The 24,805-nt window shown below is 42.8% G+C and overlaps 1 protein-coding gene across 14 annotated transcripts in view; it reads left to right on the plus strand.

The window, feature by feature from the left end:
• CLASP2 (cytoplasmic linker associated protein 2) overlaps positions 1-24,805 on the plus strand; it is a 7,203,062-nt gene that overhangs the window by 1,281,654 nt on the left and 5,896,603 nt on the right. For all 14 annotated transcript variants that reach the window (XM_044064956.1, XM_044064947.1, XM_044064955.1 and 11 more), the window contains exon 7: positions 13,729-13,799. In XM_044064956.1, coding sequence (XP_043920891.1) covers positions 13,729-13,799 — 71 coding nt within the window. The remainder of the gene's footprint in view (positions 1-13,728; positions 13,800-24,805) is intronic.

Here is a 24,805-nt window from a genome sequence, read left to right on the forward strand (position 1 = left end):
GTGGCAGATTAACAAATGCACTTATGTCCACATGCACCGTTAATGGAGTTGAGAGGCCCCACACACTATATGTCTTGTACGAATAGGCACCCCCCCACAGCCAAACACGTGGCTGGCTTTGATGTCACATGTATGGATATGGCTTTGCACCCCAGCCTCTCAGCTAATTTACATCTGTTATCCCTGTATGGTTGACATTGTGATATATAGTAGAGCCACCATAAAAGAAATAAGCAAAACCCCCTCCACATTGCCCACAGGTGTCGCACACTCGCAACCACCTCTACATAGGATACGTGTTTTACACACACACACACACACACACACACACACACACACACACACACACACCTGTCATGTCTGGGAGTTGAACCCCTACCTAGTTTATTACACTACAGCACTATGCAGTTATAGTACGCGCCACGGACATTACTGAAGTACTTCTTCCCCAAAGGTGTATTTCACATTGAATTACATCAGCAGGATTACCAAAGAAGGCCATTTCAACTGTACTGCAAGTGACAAGCCTAAAATGCATTGCTTCCTACACAGATAGCGAGACACACACAAAACATCCACAACTGACATGTGTGGGTATAGAACCCCTAACCAAGGTCTATATCATACTACAGCATAGAGCTGTTATAGGACATACCACAGACATTACTAGAGTAATCCTTCCCCAAAGGTGTATTTCAAAATAAATGACATCATCAGGATTACCAAAGAAGGGCATTTCAACTGTACTGCAGGTGACTAGCCTAAAATGCATTGCTCCCTACACAGTGAGAGAGAGACAAAACATCCACAACCGACATGTGTGGGTATTGAACCCCTGACCAAGGCCTATATCACACTACAGCATGGAGCAGTTATAGGTCGCACCACAGGCATTACTACAGTCCTTTTTTCCACAAAGTTGTATTTCACAATGTATGACATCAACAGGAATGCCAAAGTAGGGAATTCGAAATGTACTGCGAGTGAGTAGCCTATAATGCATTCCTCCATACACAGACATTGGAACACACACACAACATCCAGAACTGCCATGGGTGGAGATGGAACCCTACCACAGTTCTATATCACACTACAGCAGTACGAAGTTACAGGACTCACTACAGAGATTACTGAGCTACAAACTTCCCAGAGGTGTATTTCTAGGTGGGTGACATCAGCAGCCTTGCCAAAGTTTAGTATATGAATTCTAAGGAGTGTGAGTACCCTAAAAAGCATTGTTTTCTACTCAGTCAAAGACAGACAGAGACACACAGATTCACACACACACACACACACACACACACACACGCGCGCGCGCACACACACACACACACACACACAGTTGGCAAGTCTGAGGTTGGAACATCTACCTAACTACATTATCACACTAGAGCAGTACGCAGTTACAGGACACGCTACGGAAATTACTGGGCTGCACCCTTCCCAGAGGTGTATGTCTAGGTGAGTGACATCAGCAGCCTTGCCAAAGATGAGTATATGATGTGTACGGAGTGTGAGGAGCCTAAAAAGCATTGCTCTCTACTCAGTCACACACACACAGATTCACACACAAACACACACACACATACACTTGCCAGGTCTGGGGTTAGAACACCTACCTAACTACTTTATCACACTACAGCAGTACGCAATTACAGGACACGCTACGGAGATTACTGGGTTATGGTTCATAGGTAGGTACTAGGCTATCGGCCCAAGGGCCTACGTTAGCCTAGCCAACAAGGTTCCCTGGCTTATGCCACCCAGGAAAGTTATTTTCCTGTGCCACTGTCAAGCAGAGACACAGAAGTGAACCCCGGGGTGTATTTTCTATTTCCCATCCACTCATCAAGATTTTTCTTGAAGAGTGCTAATGAAGAACTTTGCTTGACATAGATGGGTAGCCTGTTCCAGAGTATGGGAAGTCTCTGGGACAGGAATCCATCCCTCCAGCAAGTCCTGTTTATTGTGGTGACAAGGTTTAGGTCCCTAGAGCGTGTAGCTTGGAGGGAGTGGGATTTCTTTAGGTGTAGCATCTCCAACAGCTCTGGGTTTGACATAGCTTTATATGTTAGGCAGAGATCACCTCAGAGTAGGCAGTCTGCTACGGAGTAAAGCTGGAGTTTTTTGAGGCGGTCAGTGTAAAGCATTTATTTGAGGCCAGTAATCCCCTTTGTGAGTTACTTCTGTGGCCTTTCCAGCTGCTGCAGATGTCTTGTGAAGTACATTCCAAAAGGGGCGTTGTACTCTATAATGGGTCTAATGATTGTCGAGTAGAGGGGAACAATGACCTCTTTTTTCATGGATGAGAACCCTTTTGTGATGAGGTGTGCCATGTAGAAGGACTTTCTGACTACTGTGGCAATGTGACTATCAAAGGAGAGACTACTGTCCACCTGGGTCCCAAGGTCTCTTATCACACATTCGGTGTTAAGTAGATTGCTACCTCTGTGGTAGTTCACGGGTACAGAGTTTTTATCAAAGGGGATGACACTGCACTTTTTGGCATTGAGCTTGAGGCCCAGAGGTGTATTTCTAGGTGAGTGACATCAGCAGCCTTGCCAAGGTTGAGTATATGAGTTGTACGGAGTGTGAGTAGCCTAAAAAGTATTGCTCTCTACTCAGTCAGACATACACACACACATTCACACACAAACACAGTTGCCAAGTCTGGGGTTAGAACACCTACCTAACTACTTTATCACACTACAGCAGTACACAGTTACAGGATGTGCTACGGAGATTACTGGGCTATAATCTTCCCAGAGGTGTATTTCTAGGTGAGTGACATCAGCAGCCTTGCCAAAGTTGAGTATATGAATTGTACAGAGTGTGATTAGCCTAAAAAGCATTGCTCTCTACTCAGTCAGACACACACACACACACACACACACACACACACACACACACACACACACACACACACACACGCGCGCAAACAGTTGCCAGGTCAGGGTTTAGAACACCTACCTAACTACTTTATCACACTACAGCAGTACGCAGTTACAGGACGCACTATGGAGATTACTGGGCTATGACTTTCCCAGAGGTGTATTTCTAGGTGAGTGACGGCAGCAGCCTTGCCAAAATTGAGTATATGAATTGTAGGGAGTGTGAGTAGCCTAAAAAGCATTTCTCCCTCCACAGTCAGAGACAGACACACACACAAACACTCACTCACACAATTGCCAAGTCTGGGGTTAGAACTACTACCTAACTAGTTTATCACTACAGCAGTACACAGTTATGGGATGCACCATGGAGATTACTGAGTTACAGCTTTCCCAAAGGTGTATTACACATTGGATGACCTCAGCAGGCTTGCCATAATACTGCTATGGGGAGGGCGGTGTGTGCATGGGCCATAACCCATTCATGTAGGGGTTGACATTCCACATGTGGGCACACATGGGGTCATATGTCACAGTGTCACAGGTACTTGTATACAGCTACTGGATATTACTTCCTTGTACAGTCATGTTGGACAGCTGGCACGTACACCACATAGTCTGTCATGCTGACAGATACTGGTGGCTAGTATCTGCAGTGAGTGACGTGCACCTCATGTGTTTGGGCCCTTTGGCTGTGTGCTGGGTGGGACAGGCCCAGATGGCGCCTTGTCAGTGTCACCCTCTTCCACACATCTGTGTCCATCTACCTTTGGCTTATTATAGTGTGTTGTCCTTACATATGTGTCTGTATTCCTATCCACTGTGTGTGAAAGGCAGGAGTGGTGCATACTGACATGTGTCTGCACTAAGAACTGCGACTGCCAGATATGTCTGGTCCACTGGTGTTTGCAGACATGACCTTCATGTAGTGTGTGAGCATGCCCAGTATGACCTTTCAGTATGTTGTTGACTGACATTGCCTTCATTCCTCTAAGTGTGTGAGCATGCCCAGTATGGCCATCTGTATTGCATGTGTGGATCAAGTCCAGATAGTTTGTACTGCGGTGCTGACCTTTGTGCTGTATACCGACAGGTAGCATGCTGTGTCATTTGGCATTGACTGTTGCTACATTTCTGCATAGCCGGGGGGGGGGGTGACACCTGACTGTTTCTACATTTCTACACAGGAGTGGGGGGGGGCACACCTGACTGTTACTATAAGTGTACGTAGGATGGGGGGACACACCTGACACTTGTACACATTTGCTAGGACTGTAGTGATATGTCAGGTACTCCATTTCAGTCTGTAGTCTTACCTATCATGCTGGCTAGAGGCATACCAGTGTACTACAGATCTCAGCTTTAATTACCTACATATTAGTTTCTGACTTCCTAGCCTTCACAACTTACATCCAACTGCCTGGCCTGCTGTAGTCTGTCTGTGTAGGCCTGGGGGAGGGGTTACCCATAGTGCTCATTCAGAGGTCATAGTACAGCATTTGTTTGTGTTTGTCTACACCTATCCTGCTGGCTGAAACTGTTGTTGGGTATGTGCACCTTCCTGACTGGCATGTGTGGGTCTTATGGACACACATGTCGCTCAGCCCATTTCCTGCAGTGGGTTTCGTCACCCTGTTTAGTGCTGGCTACTATGGTGACTCCAGTATGTGTTACAGATGTCATGGTGCCACTATGGGTATCTACTGTCTGCTGCCATAACATTCGCCCACCCAATACCCTTGTATGCTCACATCCATACCATAGCTACAGGTAACAACACATTCTACTCCATTTGGCAATTGGTAGGTTGATTGACGTACCTTGAGGGTGTGCCAGACTTGAGGATGGTGCTGGAGGGTTGCCTGTGTCGGATGCACATAATGGGCTCCCTATGCATGGTTGAGCACAGGTAGTGTTATGTTTGGCATCCCTTTTACTGTCTGTGCGAGTCAGAGAGAGGTGTCATTCCCTGGGTCCCTACTGTGTCAGTGCATATGCTATGCCTTGCCTCTTTGCCAAGGCCAGGTCATACTGGGCATGCCTCCTCCTGCCTACTGGGGCAGGCTCAGGTTGTTCCTCCTCTGAGTCACTCTGTGCCTATACACGTCTTGTCATTGGTGGGGGGCTGTGTGGCCCTGCCCCATGCTGTTCCTGCTGCAGCTGTTTTCGCAGGATCATATTGTGTAGCATAGCACATACCATAACAATTTGGGTACATGTAGCTGGTGAATACTGCAAGGCTCCACCGGATGTGTCCAGACACTGGAACCGTGACCTGAGCATCCCAAACACATGCTCTATTATTTGTCTGGCCTGTGCGTGTGCCTCATTATGATGACGTTGTTCAGGTGTGTGTGCATTTCTGATGGGTGTCTTCAGCCATGGCTCCATTGGGTACCCAGCATCCCCCACTAGGTGACCATAGGGGATGTCCACATTGGCAAATCTGTGGTATAGCTGTATCAGATGCCATATGTGTGAATCGTCATAGCTTCCAGGGCGGCCAGCACACACATTCATTATAATGTCCTGGGCATCACATACGACCTGGCAGTTGATGGAGGGGATACCCCTGCGGTTGATGTAGGCCCTAACCTGCTCACCGGGTGGCGCTTTGATGCATATGTGCATGCAGTCTATAGCACCCACTGCCCCAGGGTATTCTGCTATTTGGTGGAAGAGACGCATATTGCTGGTCAACACCTCACGTGTGTTGAGGAAATATACGTGTTGACTGGCATGTTCTGCCATGACATCCAGGAACTGGTGGAAGACTCTGGATGCTGATGTCCATGAGATCCCCATGATATCCCTATTTCTGCTTTGGGAGGTACCTGTGGCTAGTATACTTAGGCCTAGACATACCTTGGTATCCACTGGGATGGGTTCCCGTCGGCCAGTTTGGTGTGTCAGGTGTGGCCGCCACAGCTCAACAATTTGCTGTAGGAGGTCTCTGTCCACCCTATAGCGCTCCACTGTCTCCATCTCATGTAGCCCCTGGTAGGTTACCCTGGGTCTATACACTCTTCTCTGTCTCCTCACTGTGGGTTGTTCGGCAGCATTCACATCCTCACCACCCTCAGCCTCTTGCACATGTTGTTCTTTGTAGCCTTTCTCATTTTGTAGGTTTGTTTGTTAAAATTTCCCCACTTGTATACACCTGTGGTTTAGAGTGTGGAAAAAACAGAGGGGAAGGTGTTTGCTTAGTTTATAGTAGTGTTCTGGGCTGGGCTGGTCTGCTGTCTGTGTAATTGGCTGATTCTGATACATTTCACCTGCCAGCTAAGCTAGTTCTCCTTGATTACCTTCCTACTGCTGTTTTCCCTTCCCATTGACTCCTTGTTTAAGCCCGTGTGCGCGCCGCACAAACGGAGTGCTCAAATGTGCACAGAGCTGCTATTTCCTGGTTTAACTTTCTTTTTCTTCCTGTAACACCTGGTGCGAGGCACACACACCCCCACGTACACTTTGTAAAGAGTGCTAGGCAGTTTGGACACACCTCTAGCTTAGCTGTGCTAAGCTAGGAGCAATCCCGAGCCACATGGCTCCAATCCACTTACAGTATGCCTGACACCCCCCCCATGATGTCACCTATATCCTAGTCTTGCACCCAGCTATTTATACTCTAACACTCTTGGGACCTGCCTCACACCCTGGGGAAATCTGGTATTCACTATCTTTCCCCTCATTTGCGTAGGATTGCCTACTAATGCATAGTTACATGTCCACACTGAGCCTCCCCCCTTAGCAACCATTACTCACTGGCCAGGTTGTCTTATGCCTGCCATTGACTTGCATGGCAGAATACTGCTTTTAGTTAGAATGTTCATTTTGAGTTTATTTTCTTACTTTCCCCCCAGTCCCGTTTGCGCACCACTGCCCTATGCTTAAACAGCCGAGATAGGCAAAAAAAAAATAAAAGTTGATTTTTTTATTTTTTAAACAGTTTGCAATGCCAATGGCCTTATAATTGGCCATTGGCATGCTTCCTCAATGATTTTCAGCCTTTATTTGGAGCTGTCATAGCTCCATTTTGGAATTTGCAGAAATGTACTCCGTTACTAACCGAGTACATTTCTGTAGATTGCACTAGTCTTACATGGACTGTTGCAAGCTTCCTGGATTGCAAAATCACCTAATTTTCTTGGATTTCTCCTGCAAATGAGGTGATTTGCATACCAGGGCTTAGTCAGTGCAGGATTAGTGCTGGAGCTCTCGTGCACACCCCTGCCGGCTGTACCTGGATCACACGGCAGACATATTGCATGCGTGAGCTCCTGCACTCTTCTTGCACTCCGTGCAAGCTTTTGAGAATCCGGAGGGTTTACTATATTCTGTTTTGTATTGGTCTTTCTTCCTAATGTAATTTTCTGATGCATTTCTTCTTGTCAGTTCCTGGCTGGTCGTATGGGTTTCCTCCGGGTGCTCCGGTTTCCTCCCACATCCCCAAAGACCTGCTGCAAGTGGATTGGACACGCTAAAACTGGCCCTAGGTGTGAGTGAGTGTGTGCGTTTGTGTGCCTTCCGTGGAAGGTTGGGTGCCGGGCTGGCAACTCGACACCGTAAAAACTCCACTGCCAATCATGAGCAGACAAGGTGGTCCGCTGTGGCGACCCCTAACCGGGAAAAGCTGAGAGAGAGAGTTCCTGGGCTGCTTTCACTCACTGAAGCATTTTTTTTCTTTGGAATAATGCAAAATGGTTCCACTCAGAAAGTCTGTGTCTGGGCATTCTTATTTACAGAAGATTAAGAAGCAGGTTTCCCTTCATCTTGCTGGCTCACTCTTTGCTAAACTTTATTTCCTTCATAGCCTTTTCTTCTTCCAGAAATGTCTTTGCTCCTCATGAAGGAAAATGCGGTACTTACGTATTATCGCAACCACATTTGGAGAAGGAGAAGCGGCTCATTTCCAAGTCCTTCTCCTGCCGAAATATGTTGGTAAAGTTAATTTGCGAGTGTGTGCCACTGAAGTGTCTGTCATTACAGTTACTTTTCTTTCAACAGATTTTGCTGTATGGGGAAATGAAAGGTCAAACAATTTACCGCTGTCAACCAGCATGTAAGTACCGGTAGCTGTTGTCAGTTGTCCAGTTTCTAAAAATCTTTTTAACAGCAATGTGTAAAATCTATCCCTATTTTGGGGGCGTTTGACACACCATTATTTTACAATTTGCACCCATTTCATCTGGTAACCAACTGACAGACATGCGAAGCAATGGCAATACCCAGCGCCCATGATGTGACATCACTAACCGTAGCTGGTATGGTGGCTTGCTTGCTGATGTCAATCTTTGTTTTGTTGGTCAGGACGCTGCTCGTGCGGATACAGGAAATCACTTATTCAGAAACAGCAGAAACAGCGAGCTCTGTGCAATACTTCTTTATTTAAACCACCAAAAGTCTCAAGAGAACATGATAAATCCAAAGAGATAATCCACAGTTAAGCGCTTTCGATTGGTACAACCAATCTTCCTCAGAACTGATACCATTAAAATTAATTGATCTTATATACACTACACATGTACCACAATTCAAAAAGTGCGCCAAATTTCTTAAAGCAACAGCATCCTTGGATAAAAAAACTATAGGGATCCTGTATATGTATGGACTAAATTTCATCTACAAGATAATATAGACACTATTAAACTAAACACACTTAGATACTAAACATAATGTCAAGATAGAAAATATAAAAAATATATATATATATATTAAATATAAAACTAGCCTTAAATATATACATATAATGTAAGATGATGTATCTAGTTACATATTCAAATTCATATATACAGGCTAGTATAGAAACTATATGAATGTAAATATAAATATGAATTGTAAATAATGCGCATAAACATTTCACAATACATAAATATTAAAAATAAAACAGTATGCTATTCTAAAACCTTCTAAAAAATTCTAAAAACTGCTCAGCATATCTCCCAATGGGCTAATCAAAAATTAATTATTCAACAAGGAAAGGTTTGATGCTAATGTGGTCATTAAGACCAGGATATCTAGTCGCATCAGTTTTTATTTGCCATATACTCTCCTTGAGAGCTAATTCATTTTTCCAGTTGCCTTCAAACGTCTTAATTTGATCAATGATAGCAAATGTAAAATTATGGTTTTCCCCTTTGTCCAGCACATGCCTATATAATGCATTGGTGGTATCTTGTTTACTAATCTTATAATAATGTTCATATATTCGTTTTTTAATGCATCTCTCAGTTTTTCCAATGTAATAAGCCCTACATGCTGTGCAACAGGCAAGGTAGACCACCTTTTTGCTATTGCAATTACCTCTTTTACATTTAATCACAGTATGATTAATATCAGCTAATATTACTTTATCAGCTTCATTTATGTAGTGACACTGGCATCTACCACATTTGGTACTACCTCGGGCATATTTATCTTTCACTAGATTCATCTTATCTGTACATTCCAAGAGTCTTTTGATATTAGGTGCTACCTTATATACAATCTTTGGTTTGTTTCCTAGCTTAATGTCTAAACCATTTGAGTAAATGACATCCCAGTGTCTGTACAAAATTTCCTTAATATAGTGTACATAAGGATTATAGGTAAGCACACATACTCTATTAAAACTGTTGGTCACTTCCTTTACCCTAATGTTATTTATGCCATCAATGTCACCAAGCAACGGTTTATACTTGTTAAACCATTGGGTAATGACAAATTGTGAAATTTTCTTAATCATTTTCATCGGGTATCCCCTTTTATAGAACATATTGCACAGCAAATCTATGTCCTCCTTCATAACGTCCTCACTGGAGGACATTCGTGCCGTCCTAATACATTGTCCCTTGATAATATTTTTAAACATGTAAGGTGGATGGTTACTATTATAGGCAATAAAATCATTGGAATAAGTGGGCTTTCTAAAAATTCTAGAAGCAAATCCAACATCTGTATGCCAAATAAGGGTATCTAAATAGGCAATCTCCTTAGTACTAAATTTATAGGTAAATTTCAAGAATTCAGTAGTGTTATTGAGGAATTCAACAAACTCATAAATCTCATTCTCAGACCCCTTCCATAATATGAATAAATCATCCCAAAATCAAATTAATATAGGTTATAAAAGAATTGATCTTATCATTGAGGAATATATGATAGATAACAGAATAAGTGATGAAATATATAAGTTTATAAGAAATGACTATCCGGTGGTGGCCAAAATCATAGGCATACCTAAAATTCATAAATCTATGGATGATCCCCCGTATAGGCCAATAGTGTCAGGATCTAAATCTAAAACCTATAACATAGGAGTCCTGATTGACACTTGGACGAAGCATATATATAAAGTAGTGCCACATATTATGAAAGATTCATGGCATTTCCTACACAACCTTACACCCGATAAATGGAATAAGGATTATATATTCATTACCATTGATGTGGATTATATATTCATTACCATTGATGTGGTTGATTTATTTACTAGCATACCTAAAGATGCAGGTTTAGAGTTTTTCTCTAACAGCCTTAGAAAGTATTCTGGGTTCACCTGGGACAAGATTTGTTTGCTCACTGAACTCATGTCCCTGGTGTTGGAACATAACTATATAACCTTTCAGGGTGAACTCTTTAGACAAAAGATCGGGGTGGCCATGGGCGCTTCCTGCGCCCCTATATTTGCTAACATGGTCATGTTAGAATGGGAAACCGAATATTTTTTCAAGAGTAAATACTATGAAAAGGTTGAATATTATGCCCGATTTTTGGATGATTTATTCATATTATGGAAGGGGTCTGAGAATGAGATTTATGAGTTTGTTGAATTCCTCAATAACACTACTGAATTCTTGAAATTTACCTATAAATTTAGTACTAAGGAGATTGCCTATTTAGATACCCTTATTTGGCATACAGATGTTGGATTTGCTTCTAGAATTTTTAGAAAGCCCACTTATTCCAATGATTTTATTGCCTATAATAGTAACCATCCGCCTTACATGTTTAAAAATATTATCAAGGAACAATGTATTAGGACGGCACGAATGTCCTCCAGTGAGGACGTTATGAAGGAGGACATAGATTTGCTGTGCAATATGTTCCATAAAAGGGGATACCCGATGAAAATGATTAAGAAAATTTCACAATTTGTCATTACCCAATGGTTTAACAAGTATAAACCGTTGCTTGGTGACATTGATGGCATAAATAACATTAGGGTAAAAGAAGTGACCAACAGTTTTAATAGAGTATGTGTGCTTACCTATAATCCTTATGTACACTATATTAAGGAAATTTTGTACAGACACTGGGATGTCATTTACTCAAATGGTTTAGACATTAAGCTAGGAAACAAACCAAAGATTGTATATAAGGTAGCACCTAATATCAAAAGACTCTTGGAATGTACAGATAAGATGAATCTAGTGAAAGATAAATATGCCCGAGGTAGTACCAAATGTGGTAGATGCCGCCAGTGTCACTACATAAATGAAGCTGATAAAGTAATATTAGCTGATATTAATCATACTGTGATTAAATGTAAAAGAGGTAATTGCAATAGCAAAAAGGTGGTCTACCTTGCCTGTTGCACAGCATGTAGGGCTTATTACATTGGAAAAACTGAGAGATGCATTAAAAAACGAATATATGAACATTATTATAAGATTAGTAAACAAGATACCACCATTGCATTATATAGGCATGTGCTGGACAAAGGGGAAAACCATAATTTTACATTTGCTATCATTGATCAAATTAAGACGTTTGAAGGCAACTGGAAAAATGAATTAGCTCTCAAGGAGAGTATATGGCAAATAAAAACTGATGCGACTAGATATCCTGGTCTTAATGACCACATTAGCATCAAACCTTTCCTTGTTGAATAATTAATTTTTGATTAGCCCATTGGGAGATATGCTGAGCAGTTTTTAGAATTTTTTAGAAGTTTTTAGAATAGCATACTGTTTTATTTTTAATATTTATGTATTGTGAAATGTTTATGCGCATTATTTACAATTCATATTTATATTTACATTCATATAGTTTCTATACTAGCCTTTATATATGAATTTGAATATGTAACTAGATACATCATCTTACATTATATGTATATATTTAAGGCTAGTTTTATATTTAATATATATATATATATTTTTTATATTTTCTATCTTGACATTATGTTTAGTATCTAAGTGTGTTTAGTTTAATAGTGTCTATATTATCTTGTAGATGAAATTTAGTCCATACATATACAGGATCCCTATAGTTTTTTTATCCAAGGATGCTGTTGCTTTAAGAAATTTGGCGCACTTTTTGAATTGTGGTACATGTGTAGTGTATATAAGATCAATTAATTTTAATGGTATCAGTTCTGAGGAAGATTGGTTGTACCAATCGAAAGCGCTTAACTGTGGATTATCTCTTTGGATTTATCATGTTCTCTTGAGACTTTTGGTGGTTTAAATAAAGAAGTATTGCACAGAGCTCGCTGTTTCTGCTGTTTCTGAATAAGTGATTTCCTGTATCCGCACGAGCAGCGTCCTGACCAGCACTTCTGTTACCTGTTTGTCTTCTGGTTTCGTTACCTTTTTATTGTTCCTAATCTTTGTTTTGTTGACATTCTTTGCTTTTTACTACTTTATCCGCATACACTACTGCACTAACTAAGCCATACAACATGCAATGCAGGTTCAGCCTGCAAATGTATTTCTTTTTTCATGATATTTAAAGGAAAGTGAATCAGAACACTTACAACTGCACACTGCAAGACAACACAATGCAGGTTGACTCACTTGCAGGGAAATTTGGACAGTTTGGGCTCCTGCTTTTGGGTATACACAAACAGTCAGTTGCTTATGTTTCAGTCCAAAGTACTGAGAAATCCATCGCTACTTACATATTTCCGAGTCATTGGGAATGTGGTTGCGATAATACGCAAGTACAGAAAATTCTGAAGACAATTGGCTATAGGAATTTGCATCCCACACCTTTGTCTCAACATCCTCCTTTTTGATGAGGTAAACTTGCTTCTCTTTTGCCTGGTGTACAATGAATAATCAGTTTCTACAAACACCATGATGTCTCACCATCCTCCTTTTTGATGAGGTAAACTTGCTTCTCTTTTGCCTGGTGTACAATGAGAAATCAGTTTCTACAAACACCATGATGTGCCCAGTTTATAAAACATTTCCATTCTGTCAGTTGTTTTTTTTCAGGAGCTGCTCTTTCTGCCGGTATGATTACATCCTTAATAACCTATGTCCCAGTTACTTTCTGATGACTAAATTGCACAAAGACAAGGTTTTCCCCAGCCAGAGCTTTTTCTTATTCTTTTCTGATTGATTTTCCCTTTCATTTCTCATATTTATTTTTGGTGGCATTCAGACAGTACAACTAGTAGTCAGTAACCAACTATTAGATTTATAACTGATGTTTTTAATAGTTTCTCATTTTTCACTCTGGGAGAGCTATAATCAACTTGATGGCTTAGTCAGCAGCTATCCTGGAAGTATCCATCTCCATTATTTTTTTTGTGTGTGTTTGAAAATGATGTGTTTCTTACAAGTGTTATGTTTGTTAAATGTATCTCTTGACCTTTTGCTTTATGTCAGACATATTTAAGTAACTTTCTTTCTTCACAAATAATCTGCATGCCAATTTCCTTATTCATTTTCTAAGAAAAGTGAAAATCATCCTTTCTGGAAAAGCATTTGCAGTGGAATGTTTAAAAGTACCTCTCAATCTTTAGGTGCCTACCTGATAACTGTGTCTTAATTTAAAATGTCTTTCAGAATATTTTATCAGTTTTAATATGTTGATGCATTCATTTTTACATAGCTGTTTTACTTTTCAGATTACAGTCAGTTTTTGCCAAATTTGATGAAATTAGAGAGTCAGGAAGTATGATTTCAAGCCACAGTTCTGGTAAGGCTTTCATTTTTTTTAATAGAAAACTACTTTCCTTTTATGTTGCATCATGAAATTGTTGATACAAATTGCTAGCATGAATTTTATTTATTTACTACTGACATACTGTACTTCTGTTTTTGCTAAGTGTGTTAAGCATATAGTAGTCATTCATGTGACAGTTCCTTAAAGCATAGAAGTGTGAATTGGATTTAATCACCAACACTTAGTAATGTGGCTATCTTTGGGAAGTAACGGGGGACAGGATATTGTATGTATTAAATACATTTACAGTCATTAATTTTCATGTGGAAAACATGCAGACTGCATTGCACTTGAGATACAGTGTTTTGTGAAGTAGAATATTTAATATTTTAAGTAGATGTAGTTGTGAAATAAATGTTTGACAACTTTGATGTAGTATTTCTCTATAGAGAAAACAGACTTTTCACTGTCAGATTATATTGTCAAATTACAGGATATTTTAGTAATGTGAAGTGCAAGTGCCTGAGTATTATCAATTAAGTTGCAAATGTCCCAATGAAATAAAATAGCACAGCAACAGCAACCATGCAAATCTTTTCAGGAAACGTAAGAAAAGGCTTGTATCAACGAAACGATTCAAATACTTCCACATAGAAAATATAGTTTAATAGTGCACTCATTTGGTAAGCACTTTCACATTAGCTTCATCAGACCTCTTAGTGAACTGAGTACATAGCATTTAAAATAATAGTAACCAATCACTTTACTCTAAATAAAACATCACTTCCTGCAACTATGTTAAAAACACAGTTCCTCAAATAAAGACACTACAACTAACTAACTCAGTATCAACACATAATCTATATTCAGCAAATAAAAATAACCGAACTCTAACAATATAAATCATTAAACATCTATTAATTATTATTTACATTCATTCTAAAACATATTTAGCTCAAAAAAACAGAGGTCAAAACATTTAAACCATTTCTTCACAATGCATACACATTCCTAACATACCTATCCTTCAAAACAACATTCGCATTAAGTATTGTTGCTCTATAACTCAAATACGGTATTGATTAGGAACTCTCATTCTTAACAAATGTACTAAAAAGATTCGCTTCCTTGATTGTATTGCAAACATTTGAAATGGCGTTCACTACACTCATCTGCGCTCATCTCCACCAACATAGAGTGCAGCGGAAGTGCGCTCATCACACAATCAGTAGTACAAAAACAAAATTAAATAAACACATATACAAAATAGATTCACTTCCTTGATTATAATACAAACATTTCAAATGGCGTTCACAACTCTCACCTGTGCTCATCTCAACTCCACCAACCTAACGCGCAGAGGAAGTGCACTTGTCACACAATCAACAGTGCAAGAACAGAGATAAATAAACAAGCAAACATTTCTCAAAATGCCGAGATGCCCACATATCCACGTCCTTACCACTCAATGAACAATGTGCGAATACATTCGCATACCTCAAACTCTCTACTAAAAATCAAAGTGCTACAGCATTACCAAGAAGTAGCACAGAGAATATTAAGCATAAAACACAAAGCACCACAATATATGCAAATACCTTAAGATATATACAATGACAAGTCATACACAGATGAATACCCATCAAGTTAACTTAGCGCCAAGGGGCTCTTAAGATTCTACCACTTCCCTCTCCTCATTTGAACAAATCTACCTAACTCGTAGACTTTTCGTTTTAAGGAACGGCCTAATCGAAGCTCTCTCATTCAGCCCTTTTCCTGAATCTGCTCTAAGTTGTATAATCCATTTAGCTTCTTTTTCTTCGGTGACATTACTAATATTACATCCTTTCATACAAGTTGTAATAACCTCAATAACCATAAATTCAAAGGTATGCTGATAACCCATTAACATCACATGCTTGGCTAAAGCATTAGTAGCCAGACCTGTTCTAATATTATAAAGATGCTCCCTGATCCTATTCCTAAAACATCTATCTGTCTTTCCTACATAGAAGGAACGACAAGCCATACATACAGCAATATAAACCACATGCTGGGTGTCACAACTGGCTGCGCACTTGAAAACATATTCCTTTCCCATATCAGGATGTACAAACCTCCCTGCATTATCAATATGCGAACAATAATTACAGCTTCCACATGGGGTCATGCCTATTAATGCTTCTGATCTCCCTCTAGTTTGTTGATAACACAACATCCTTCTAATATTACTTTTATTTTTATACCTAAACCTAAGTCTCGTGCCTACAATCTCAGCAATCTGTGGATCTGTCAACAATATATCCCAATGCTTGTTGAAAATATTATAGATACTACTATTATCCACAGTATAGAACATAGGGACTTTAAGCTCTGAGTTCTCCAATAAATTCCTACAACTTTCAACTTCATTCTGATCAGAAAAATAAGGTCTCGACTCTCGCTCTATTCCTCCTTAAAGAGTCTATCTCACATAACCCTTCATTCAAATCATGACTACCATACCCACTCTGCTTAAAGTTGTTCCTAAGGTTAAAAAGCTCTGCAGAAAAACCTATATCCATATTATTCAGTCTGGATATATGCATCCCGTGCCCCTTAACCACATTACGAAAAACATGGTTAGGGTGCATACTCTGCCTATGCAACAGAGTGTTCTTATAGCAATCCTTCCTATGTACACCTGTATTAAATGAACCATCATTTAACCATTGTATATAAACATCCAGATATGAAACCTTCTCCATTGAGCAAGTCATAGTGAATTTCAAATAGTCGCATTATTTATCCCTTCAACAAACAGATCTAGTGTACTCATATTGTCATTCCAAATAAAAAAAGACGTCATCCACAAAACGCCTATAGAACGCTACATGCCTACAATACAACTCCATCAGAAACAAGACCTCCTCTTTCCACAAAGCTAGAAACATGTTGACGTAGCTATTGGCACAAAGAGTGCCCATAGCCACGCCATCACGCTGCAGGAAAGGTGTCTCACCAAAATAATATTACATTCAAGTATCGTTTCCAAAAATAAACTAATAAGATCAATAAATCTTTCATCATAAGTACTATGTTTTACCATGTAGCGTCTGATGTAATTCACCCCATCAACATTCGGAATAACAGTGAATAGTGACTGCATGTCCAAGGTTACCAAAATCAAGTCACAATCTGTAGTGAAAACATACAAATCTTTTAAAAAATGTTGAGTGTCCCTCAAAATTTTGGGATTCTCATTAATAAGTGGGCGTAGATGCTTCTCTACATATACCGAAAATGGCTCTGTGCTCCACCCTCTACCTGAAACTATAGGTCTCATGGGTGGGTCACTGCCATTCTTATGAACCTTAGGGAGGTCATGAGCGCAGAATGAGAGTTCCTAATGAATACCGTATTTGAGTTATAGAGCAACAATACTTAATGCAAATGTTGTATTGAAGGATAGGTATGTTAGGAATGTGTATGCATTGTGAAGAAATGTTTTAAATGTTTTGACCTCTGTTTTTTTGAGCTAAATATGTTTTGAAATGAATGTAAATAATGATTAATAGATGTTTAATGATTTATATTGTTAGAGTTCGGTTATTTTTATTTGCTGAGTATAGATTATGTGTTAATACCGAGTTAGTTAGTTGTAGTGTCTTTATTTGAGGAATTGTATTTTTAACATAGTTGCAGGAAGTGATGTTTTATTTGGAGTAAAGTGATTGGTTACTATTATTTTAAATGCTATGTACTCAGTTCACTAAGAGGTCTGATGAAGCTAATGTGAAAGCGCTTACCAACTGAGTGCACTATTAAACTATATTTTCTATGTGGAAGTATTTGAGTCGTTTCATTGATACAAGCCTTTTCTTACGTTTCCTGAAAAGATTTGCATGAGTGCTGTTGCTGTGCTATTTTATTTCATTGGGACATTTGCTACTTTTTACAATTTACAGCGCAGCATTTACCTTGTGGAGGGTTGTTGTGTGTGTCTTTTTATTGATCATTAATTAAGTTATATACTGTTATGTCGTAATGATGGAACATGTGTATCTTTTCTGTGTTTAACAAAAACAGAGAGTTGGAGAAATGTGTTGTAAAATTGTTAATATGGAAATTTAATTTATTAAACGAGGAGCACAAACTAAAAAAGATTATCTGAAGTAGTTTACTTCATTTGGTGCTCAACCTGTGGGTTTCAGATCCACATCAGATCCGACATGACCGCATTTTCCAGCTATAGATCTGAGCTCCAAGCTCCTCCCCTTACCCATAATGCCCCCCTGTCTCCCTTCACATCTCATTTGCTACCAGCATTGGTACAAGCGTGGTTCCAAGTTCCAGTTTAGTGGGTATCTTAAGTGTGTGGAAACTTTGTATTTTTCTATCCTATTCTCTACCCTTTATCTCTCTTTCCTTCCCCGTGTCTGCGTCGGAAAAAAAAATGTTTTCTTCTTCCCTACTTAAACTTTCTTAGAGAGCGCACGTGTGCGTGTCTGGGCCTGGTACAGGAATGTCAGAAGCTCCTAAAGTAGGCTTCAGAAAATGCACAGAGTGTGGTCATAAACTCTCCCTAGCAAATGGCCACATTCTGTGCGTGGTATGCCTGGGTGCAGACCATCTCAAGTTCCACTGTCCTATTTGCACTGGTTTCAACCCCAGAACACTTAAGGACAGGTAGGACAAACTTATCTTAAAGGTCTTCCCTCTTCAGGGACGGCTGTTCCTTCTTCCCCTGCTGGGGGAGCAGTGGCTGCTGCATCTTCTTCCTCTTCCCCAGCCTCTGGGACTCCCACTCCCACCAAGAGGTCTTGGGAAGGGAACAAGTCCAAGAAAGACCGGTCTCGCAAGCGGTCCCCAGACTGCTCACCACAGGCGGGTCCGCCTCCCAAAGCTAGGCCTCCTTCTAAGCCTGGGTCTCCTCAGCTGTGCTCACCTAGATTTTCCCCCAAGCCCGAAGAAACCCATAGTCAGTCCCCTGCTAGATCCTCTCCCCACCAGCTTTCCCGACCAGTTTCGGTGGAGTTACCCCGTTCCACCCGGAGTCTCAGCGAAATGGAGATGGACAAGATTATCTGCACACAGATCCTGATGAGGTCTTACCAGTGCCCTCTCCATCTGGAGGGGGCTCCTTGCAACATTTTTTCTGACCAGTAACTCCTTCTCTGATTCGACTGGCGGTTTCGGAGTTTTTGGATCCGAGGACCCTCGGTGTCAAGGGGTCGGCGCTGATAGTACCATGTACCTCAATGCCAGCTGTTGCCTTGAGCTTGCAGGATCCGACTGGATCAGATTTGAGGTCTCGGAGCCATAGCCTCGGGGTTGGATCCAAGGGGGTGCTCTTTGCTCCAAGTGCTTCGGAGTGTAGCATCCCATTTGGTATCTCAGCTCCTGTAGGCTCGGCTCCAACTCCCCTGTTGGTTCAGGGGGAGAATGGCCCTCGCTAGTACTTCCCAGGAGGTTTCTTCCCCCTCAGCATTCGACGTGATGGAGAGGGTTCTCGAGTGGTCGAGACCTCTGACCATCTCATCCTTGGACTCCTTGCAGACCCCCTTGGCTCTGAGTGCGGTTCTAACCATCTTGCCATCTCAGGGAGAGCCTGTGATAGCAATGCCTCAGGAAGGTCCGGCGACGGAACAGCAAGAGGTTTGTGAGTCCTCCCCAGAGTGTCCCCCTGAGGAGGTGCCTTGCAAACAAACGTGTAAGAGGAGGCACTTGGACTCTTCCCCAGAGTCCCTCACCGAAGACACGGACTTGAAGGAAGGGGAAGGTTCCCCACGGTCACCCCCCCGAGGATGTTTCATTTGAAGACATCATGAAGCTTCTCTGCCAGAGAGGGGGATGGTCTGCCCCAAAACTGACCTCAGATGAGTCTGTGTTCCTGGAGGCATTCGGCTCGGGCCCATCTACCTCTTGCATGTCCTTTCCGGCAGATCCTTTAGTGAATCTCATAACATCTAGGGCATGGAAGGAGCCGGACACCATAGAGCCCATTCTTAAGTGCCTCAACAAAGTTTTGAGTCCCCCATCAGATAGGACGCATTGGAACAAGGGGTCCACAGTAGATGCAATAATGGTGGCAGCCGCTACCAGGAAAGGGCTCGCTCAGGAGAACTCCACGGTTCACCCCCCCGATCAAGAATCGAGGACATTGGATGATTTTAGGAAGCAAGTATATGCTTCATTGACCTTCTCGGTGAGAGTGCTGAACTATCGTCGACCCCAGAGTCCATGTTGGTGGAAGACAAGAAGATGTTCTCCGCCCGAATGGCCACTCTCAAAGCAGTTGCCAGTACGTCCATGCGACTGCTGTCTAATACCATAGAGAGAGTTGCATTAGCGGCCAGGACAGGAGTTGCCATCAGGCATCATGCTTGGCTCTGGCTGTCAATTTTCGGAGCCCTTCAAGATGTCTTTCACCAGTGTCCCATATGAAGGTTCTTCCCTTTTCAGGAAATCAGTGAAAGAGACACTGGTCCAGAGCCAGAAGGATGGGAAGATGTGGTATGCCATTGGGATCCGCTTCTCATCTTCTCAAAGATCCTTTCTCAGGAATCAAAGAGGAGCGAAGAAGATGTGGCTCCGGAAGTCTCAGATGTTTTCCCGGGATGCTTAGGATTCTCCTTTCCCCGGAGGCAGAGAGGGTTATGACAGATGCCACCCTAGAGGCAGGGGGGGGGGGTCCTAGGAATTTTGGGTCCCGAGAAACCCGGGCAGCAGCCCTGAGGGGTTGCCTGTTGCTACACCCAAAAGCATGAGAGCCCATTACAACAGATCATTGGGTGTTGCAAATCATTTCCAGAGGATATTTCGTTCCATTCAAGGAATCTCCCTGTCCGAACAATCTCCTCCCAGACATTCTGCCCTTGCAACAGGGGGAAGCAGCCCTAGAAATAAGAAAGCTGCTCAAGAAATGAGTCGTCCAACCGGTCCCCCCAGACCAGTCTGGATCCGGCATTTATTCCAGGTTCTTTTTAGTGCCAAAGAAAATGGGGGACCTCAGACCAATTTTGGATCTGTCCTCGTTGAACCTGTCAGTAGCCAAGGCGAAGTTCTGGATGGTCACTCTTCAGTCTATTCTGCCCTTTCTGCAGGCCAAAGACTGGATGTGCTCGATCGACCTCCAGGATGCGTACTATCATGTCAAGATGGACCAGAGGTTTCTTCACTTCCAGCTGGGAGCCAATCATTATCAGTTCAGAGCCATTCCCTTTGGTCTTACCATAGCCCCAAGTATGTTTACCAAGATAATGGCAGATGTTAAGTTGTCAATCTCGCCTTCATTCTTGCTGGATGGGTTCGGAGCCGACCTCGGCTCCGACTCGGCCACTCTAAAAGCTCGAGAGTTGGTTCCACCGGCTCAAGGCTCCCCTTATATCCCACAATTCTAGGCGGTATTACCTCAGATCTCGTTTGCCGCTACAGCAATCGAGGTGTGTTGTTTCTACCGGCTTCAGGTCAGTTCATTAGATCAGTCTAATAGTTAATTTAAACCCCTTTAACTTAGTTTTTTTCTCATTATTCCCTTAGTTTAGTGGATTTTGATCCTTTTCTACCCTTTTATCCACCCTTTTTACCTCAAGAACTTAAGTTCTTTCCTTAGGCCTTCGGGCCCTTCCATCCCTAATAGTGGAGTGTATGTGTTTTTTTGTAGGGATATATAAAAACTAAACTAACTAAACTTATTAGTTTTAACTTAGTTTAAACTTTACTTTACTGATAGTGTAATCGGTGTGTTTGTGTTGCGTGGTGGTTACACATTTCTGTTCCTTGAAAATGTCCAAGGATTCAAAGGTCTCAGGCTTCAAGAAGTGTGACTCGTGCTGTCAGAAAATGTCTCTGACAGACGGTCACATTCTTGTGTTTACTGCCTGGGACCTTTACACCTGCAGGACTCTTGTGCTGTATGCCATGGCTTCAGCCCTAGAGTCCTGCAGGAAAGAAAAAATAAACTTATTTTAAGAGGTTTGCTTAAGCCTGAGGGTTCCCTTACTGTTACTTCGGGCAAACCCTCTAAGGCTTCTAGGTCCTCGACTCCAGCTTCTGAGTCGAGGCCTAAGGCTTCGAAACCTCCTGCTACATCGGCTCCGGCTGGAGCCGATGAGTCTCAGACTGCAGCTTCTGTGGTTTCCTCGGCTCCGGCTGGAGCCGAGGCATTGGAAATTCCTGTGTCGGCTCCGATCAGACCATCGGAGCCGACATCTAGAAAGAGGTCTAGGTCACCGTCCCTTGGCTCCGTTCATTCGGCTCCAGCATCTCCCTTGCTGTCTGAACGGAGCCATAGATCTCACTCCTCTAGGTCATCGAGGCTTTCGGATCATGACCTTCAGAGGGTAGTGAGTCGACTTCTTAAGTCCGAGGCACTGGCCCAAATGCTTCAGAGCCCGACTCATCAGTCGATGCTTGACCCTGTTCCACAAAATGTTCCTCCTCCGACTCCTTTGAGCTCGGAGCCGGGGCGTTTCGGAACCGAGACTGTGGTAGCGTTGGAGACGATACAAATGTCTTCGGCTCCGTCGTCGGCTCCGATTTCTTCCTTGGAAGAATCTCGGCGCCAGACTTCCCTCGTCGGCTCCGAGGGGGGTGAGTGGCATCTGACCCTTGTCCGACCCCGCTCTCCCTCTCGGTGCCTCGGCGCTGGTGAGTTCGGCTCCGACATCGGCCTCGGAGCCATCACTGTCGGTGCCGAGGGGGGTTCTCAGCTTTTCGGAGCAGGGACCTCTGGCTCTGCCTGACAGGGGTGCGTTCGAGGTCATGCGGAGTGTGTTGGAACCTGGTTCAACTCCACAGTCGGCTCCGTCCGCCCCTCCCTCTTCGGTGCCTCAGGTTATGTCTACTCACTCCCTCATCCCAGACCGCAGAGAGCTAGCTCCTCAAGAATCCCCTGTGGGGATCTCATCCTCTTCCGAGGCCTCTCCTGAATTGGCAGGGGAGCCCCCTAGGAAGAGAAAGTGTAAGAGGAAACACATAGACTCACCTGAGTCTGTCACCTCTGACACAGATTTAGAGGATTCTGAGGGTTCCCCCCGTTCCCCTTCTGAAGATGTCTCCTTTGCAGACATTCTAGAAATCCTGAAACAGAGGGGAAATTGGCCAGCCCTTAACCCTTCGGAGGATGAATCTGTGTATCTTGAGGCGTTTGGCTCTCGCCCTTCCACCTCCTGGGTGTCCCCCCCTTTGATCCCCTCATGCAGGTGGTAGCAAAAAAGGCTTGGACGGCTCCTGACTCAGTGGACCCCACCCCCAGGAGACCTTCAAAGTTTATCATGGCACCAGCAGATAAACAATTTCACCAAGGGAGTTTCTGTGGATGCTATGGTGGTAGCTGCTGCCACTAAGAAGGAACTAGCTGATCCTTCGGTGCCTGTCCATCCTCCTAACAAGGAATCTAGGTCTATGGACAGGTATGAGAAGCGGATGTTTTCGTCAGCGACCTTTGCTATGCGTTCGCTGAACTACCTATGCCATTTCACTCGTCTTCAAAGAGATTTGATCAAGGAAGCGAGTGACATGTTGAAGGATCCTACAGCTGCGGGTTTTCAGGACAAGATGAACACTCAGCTGGCTACCCTAAATTCTATAGCTAACTCCTCCATGCGCCTCCTTTCATATGCGGCTGATGGAGCGAGCAGAGCCGCAGGGACAGGTGTGGCCTTACGCCGGCATGCCTGGATGCGGCTATGCAACTTTGCGGACCCCTTTAAAACGTCTTTCACTAATTCCCTGTTTGATGGATCATCTCTCTTTGGTCCTCAAGTGAAAGAAACCTTGACGAGGTGCGAGACGGATGGCAAAACTCTTTCTGCCATCAGAGTCCGTTTTTCTACTCCTTCTAGGCCTTACCCCAAAGGCCAGAAAAGTGGGAAAATGTGGTTCCGCAAACAATCTCAAGGGACTTTGCCTGACGCACAGAGTCGGTTCCCCGCCAGAGGCAGAGGGGGGAACAATAATGGTAGACATCGCCCTAGAGGCAGGGGGGTCCGCAGAACCAGGGCAATCGAGAAACCTTTTCCGATAAGCCCTTTCAGCATCCCTGAGGTGTTGCCCGACTGTCCACCTTCGGAGGCAGTCGGGGGAAGATTGTCACTGTACCCAGAAGCCTGGCGATCCCTAACTCAAGACAAGTGGGTACAGTCCATCATTTCCGAAGGCTATTCCATTCCGTTCTTTCGTACTCCAAATCAATCAAAAAAATCCCTTCCAGATGTTCCACCCGCTCAAAGGGATCAAGCAGCGTTGGAAATTTCAAAGTTGCTTGCAAAAAGAGCCATTCAGCCAGTACCAGCAGACCAGCAAGGATCCGGAATCTACTCCAAATTCTTTTTGGTTCCAAAGAAAACAGGGAACTGGAGACCCATTTTGGATCTCAGTATCTTGAACAAGTCGGTCAAGAAAACAAGATTTCGGATGGTTACGCTACAGTCCATCCTACCCCTTTTGGGAAAGGAAAACTGGATGTGCTCTATAGACCTCCAGGATGCGTACTATCATATAAAAATGAACAGACGCTCCAGGAGATTTCTCCGCTTCCGGCTTGGAACCAGTCACTTTCAATTCAGAGCCCTGCCCTTTGGTCTCACCACTGCCCCCCGGGTGTTTACCAAATGCATGGCAGTGGTAGCTTCTCACCTGAGACATCAAGGATTCCAGGTGTTTCCATATTTGGACGACTGGCTCCTCACAGCTCCTACCAAGCATCTTCTGTTAATGGCCAGAGACTACACCTTTCGCATTTGTTAAAAGTTAGGCATCTCAATAAATTGCGAAAAGTCTGTTTTGTCGCCTTGTCGTGCTATTACCTTCATAGGCGCAAATCTAGACACAGTCAACATGTCTGCGAGACTAACAGACCAAAGAATAGCAGACATACGCAAACTGGTCTCTCTTCTCTTCCACAGCAACAGAGTCAAAGTAAGATTAGTTCTGAAAGTACTGGGGATTATGGCGGCTGCTATCCCTCTACTTCTATTAGCCAGATTCCACATGAGAATCCTTCAATGGATGCTCTTCACACAATGGTCGTACCAGGAACTTCCGATGTCCCACAC

The sequence above is a fragment of the Protopterus annectens genome, chromosome 3.part0, assembly GCF_019279795.1.
Source record: "Protopterus annectens isolate FY-2018-M chromosome 3.part0, PAN1.0, whole genome shotgun sequence".
Classification (NCBI taxonomy): Eukaryota; Metazoa; Chordata; order Ceratodontiformes; family Protopteridae; genus Protopterus; species Protopterus annectens.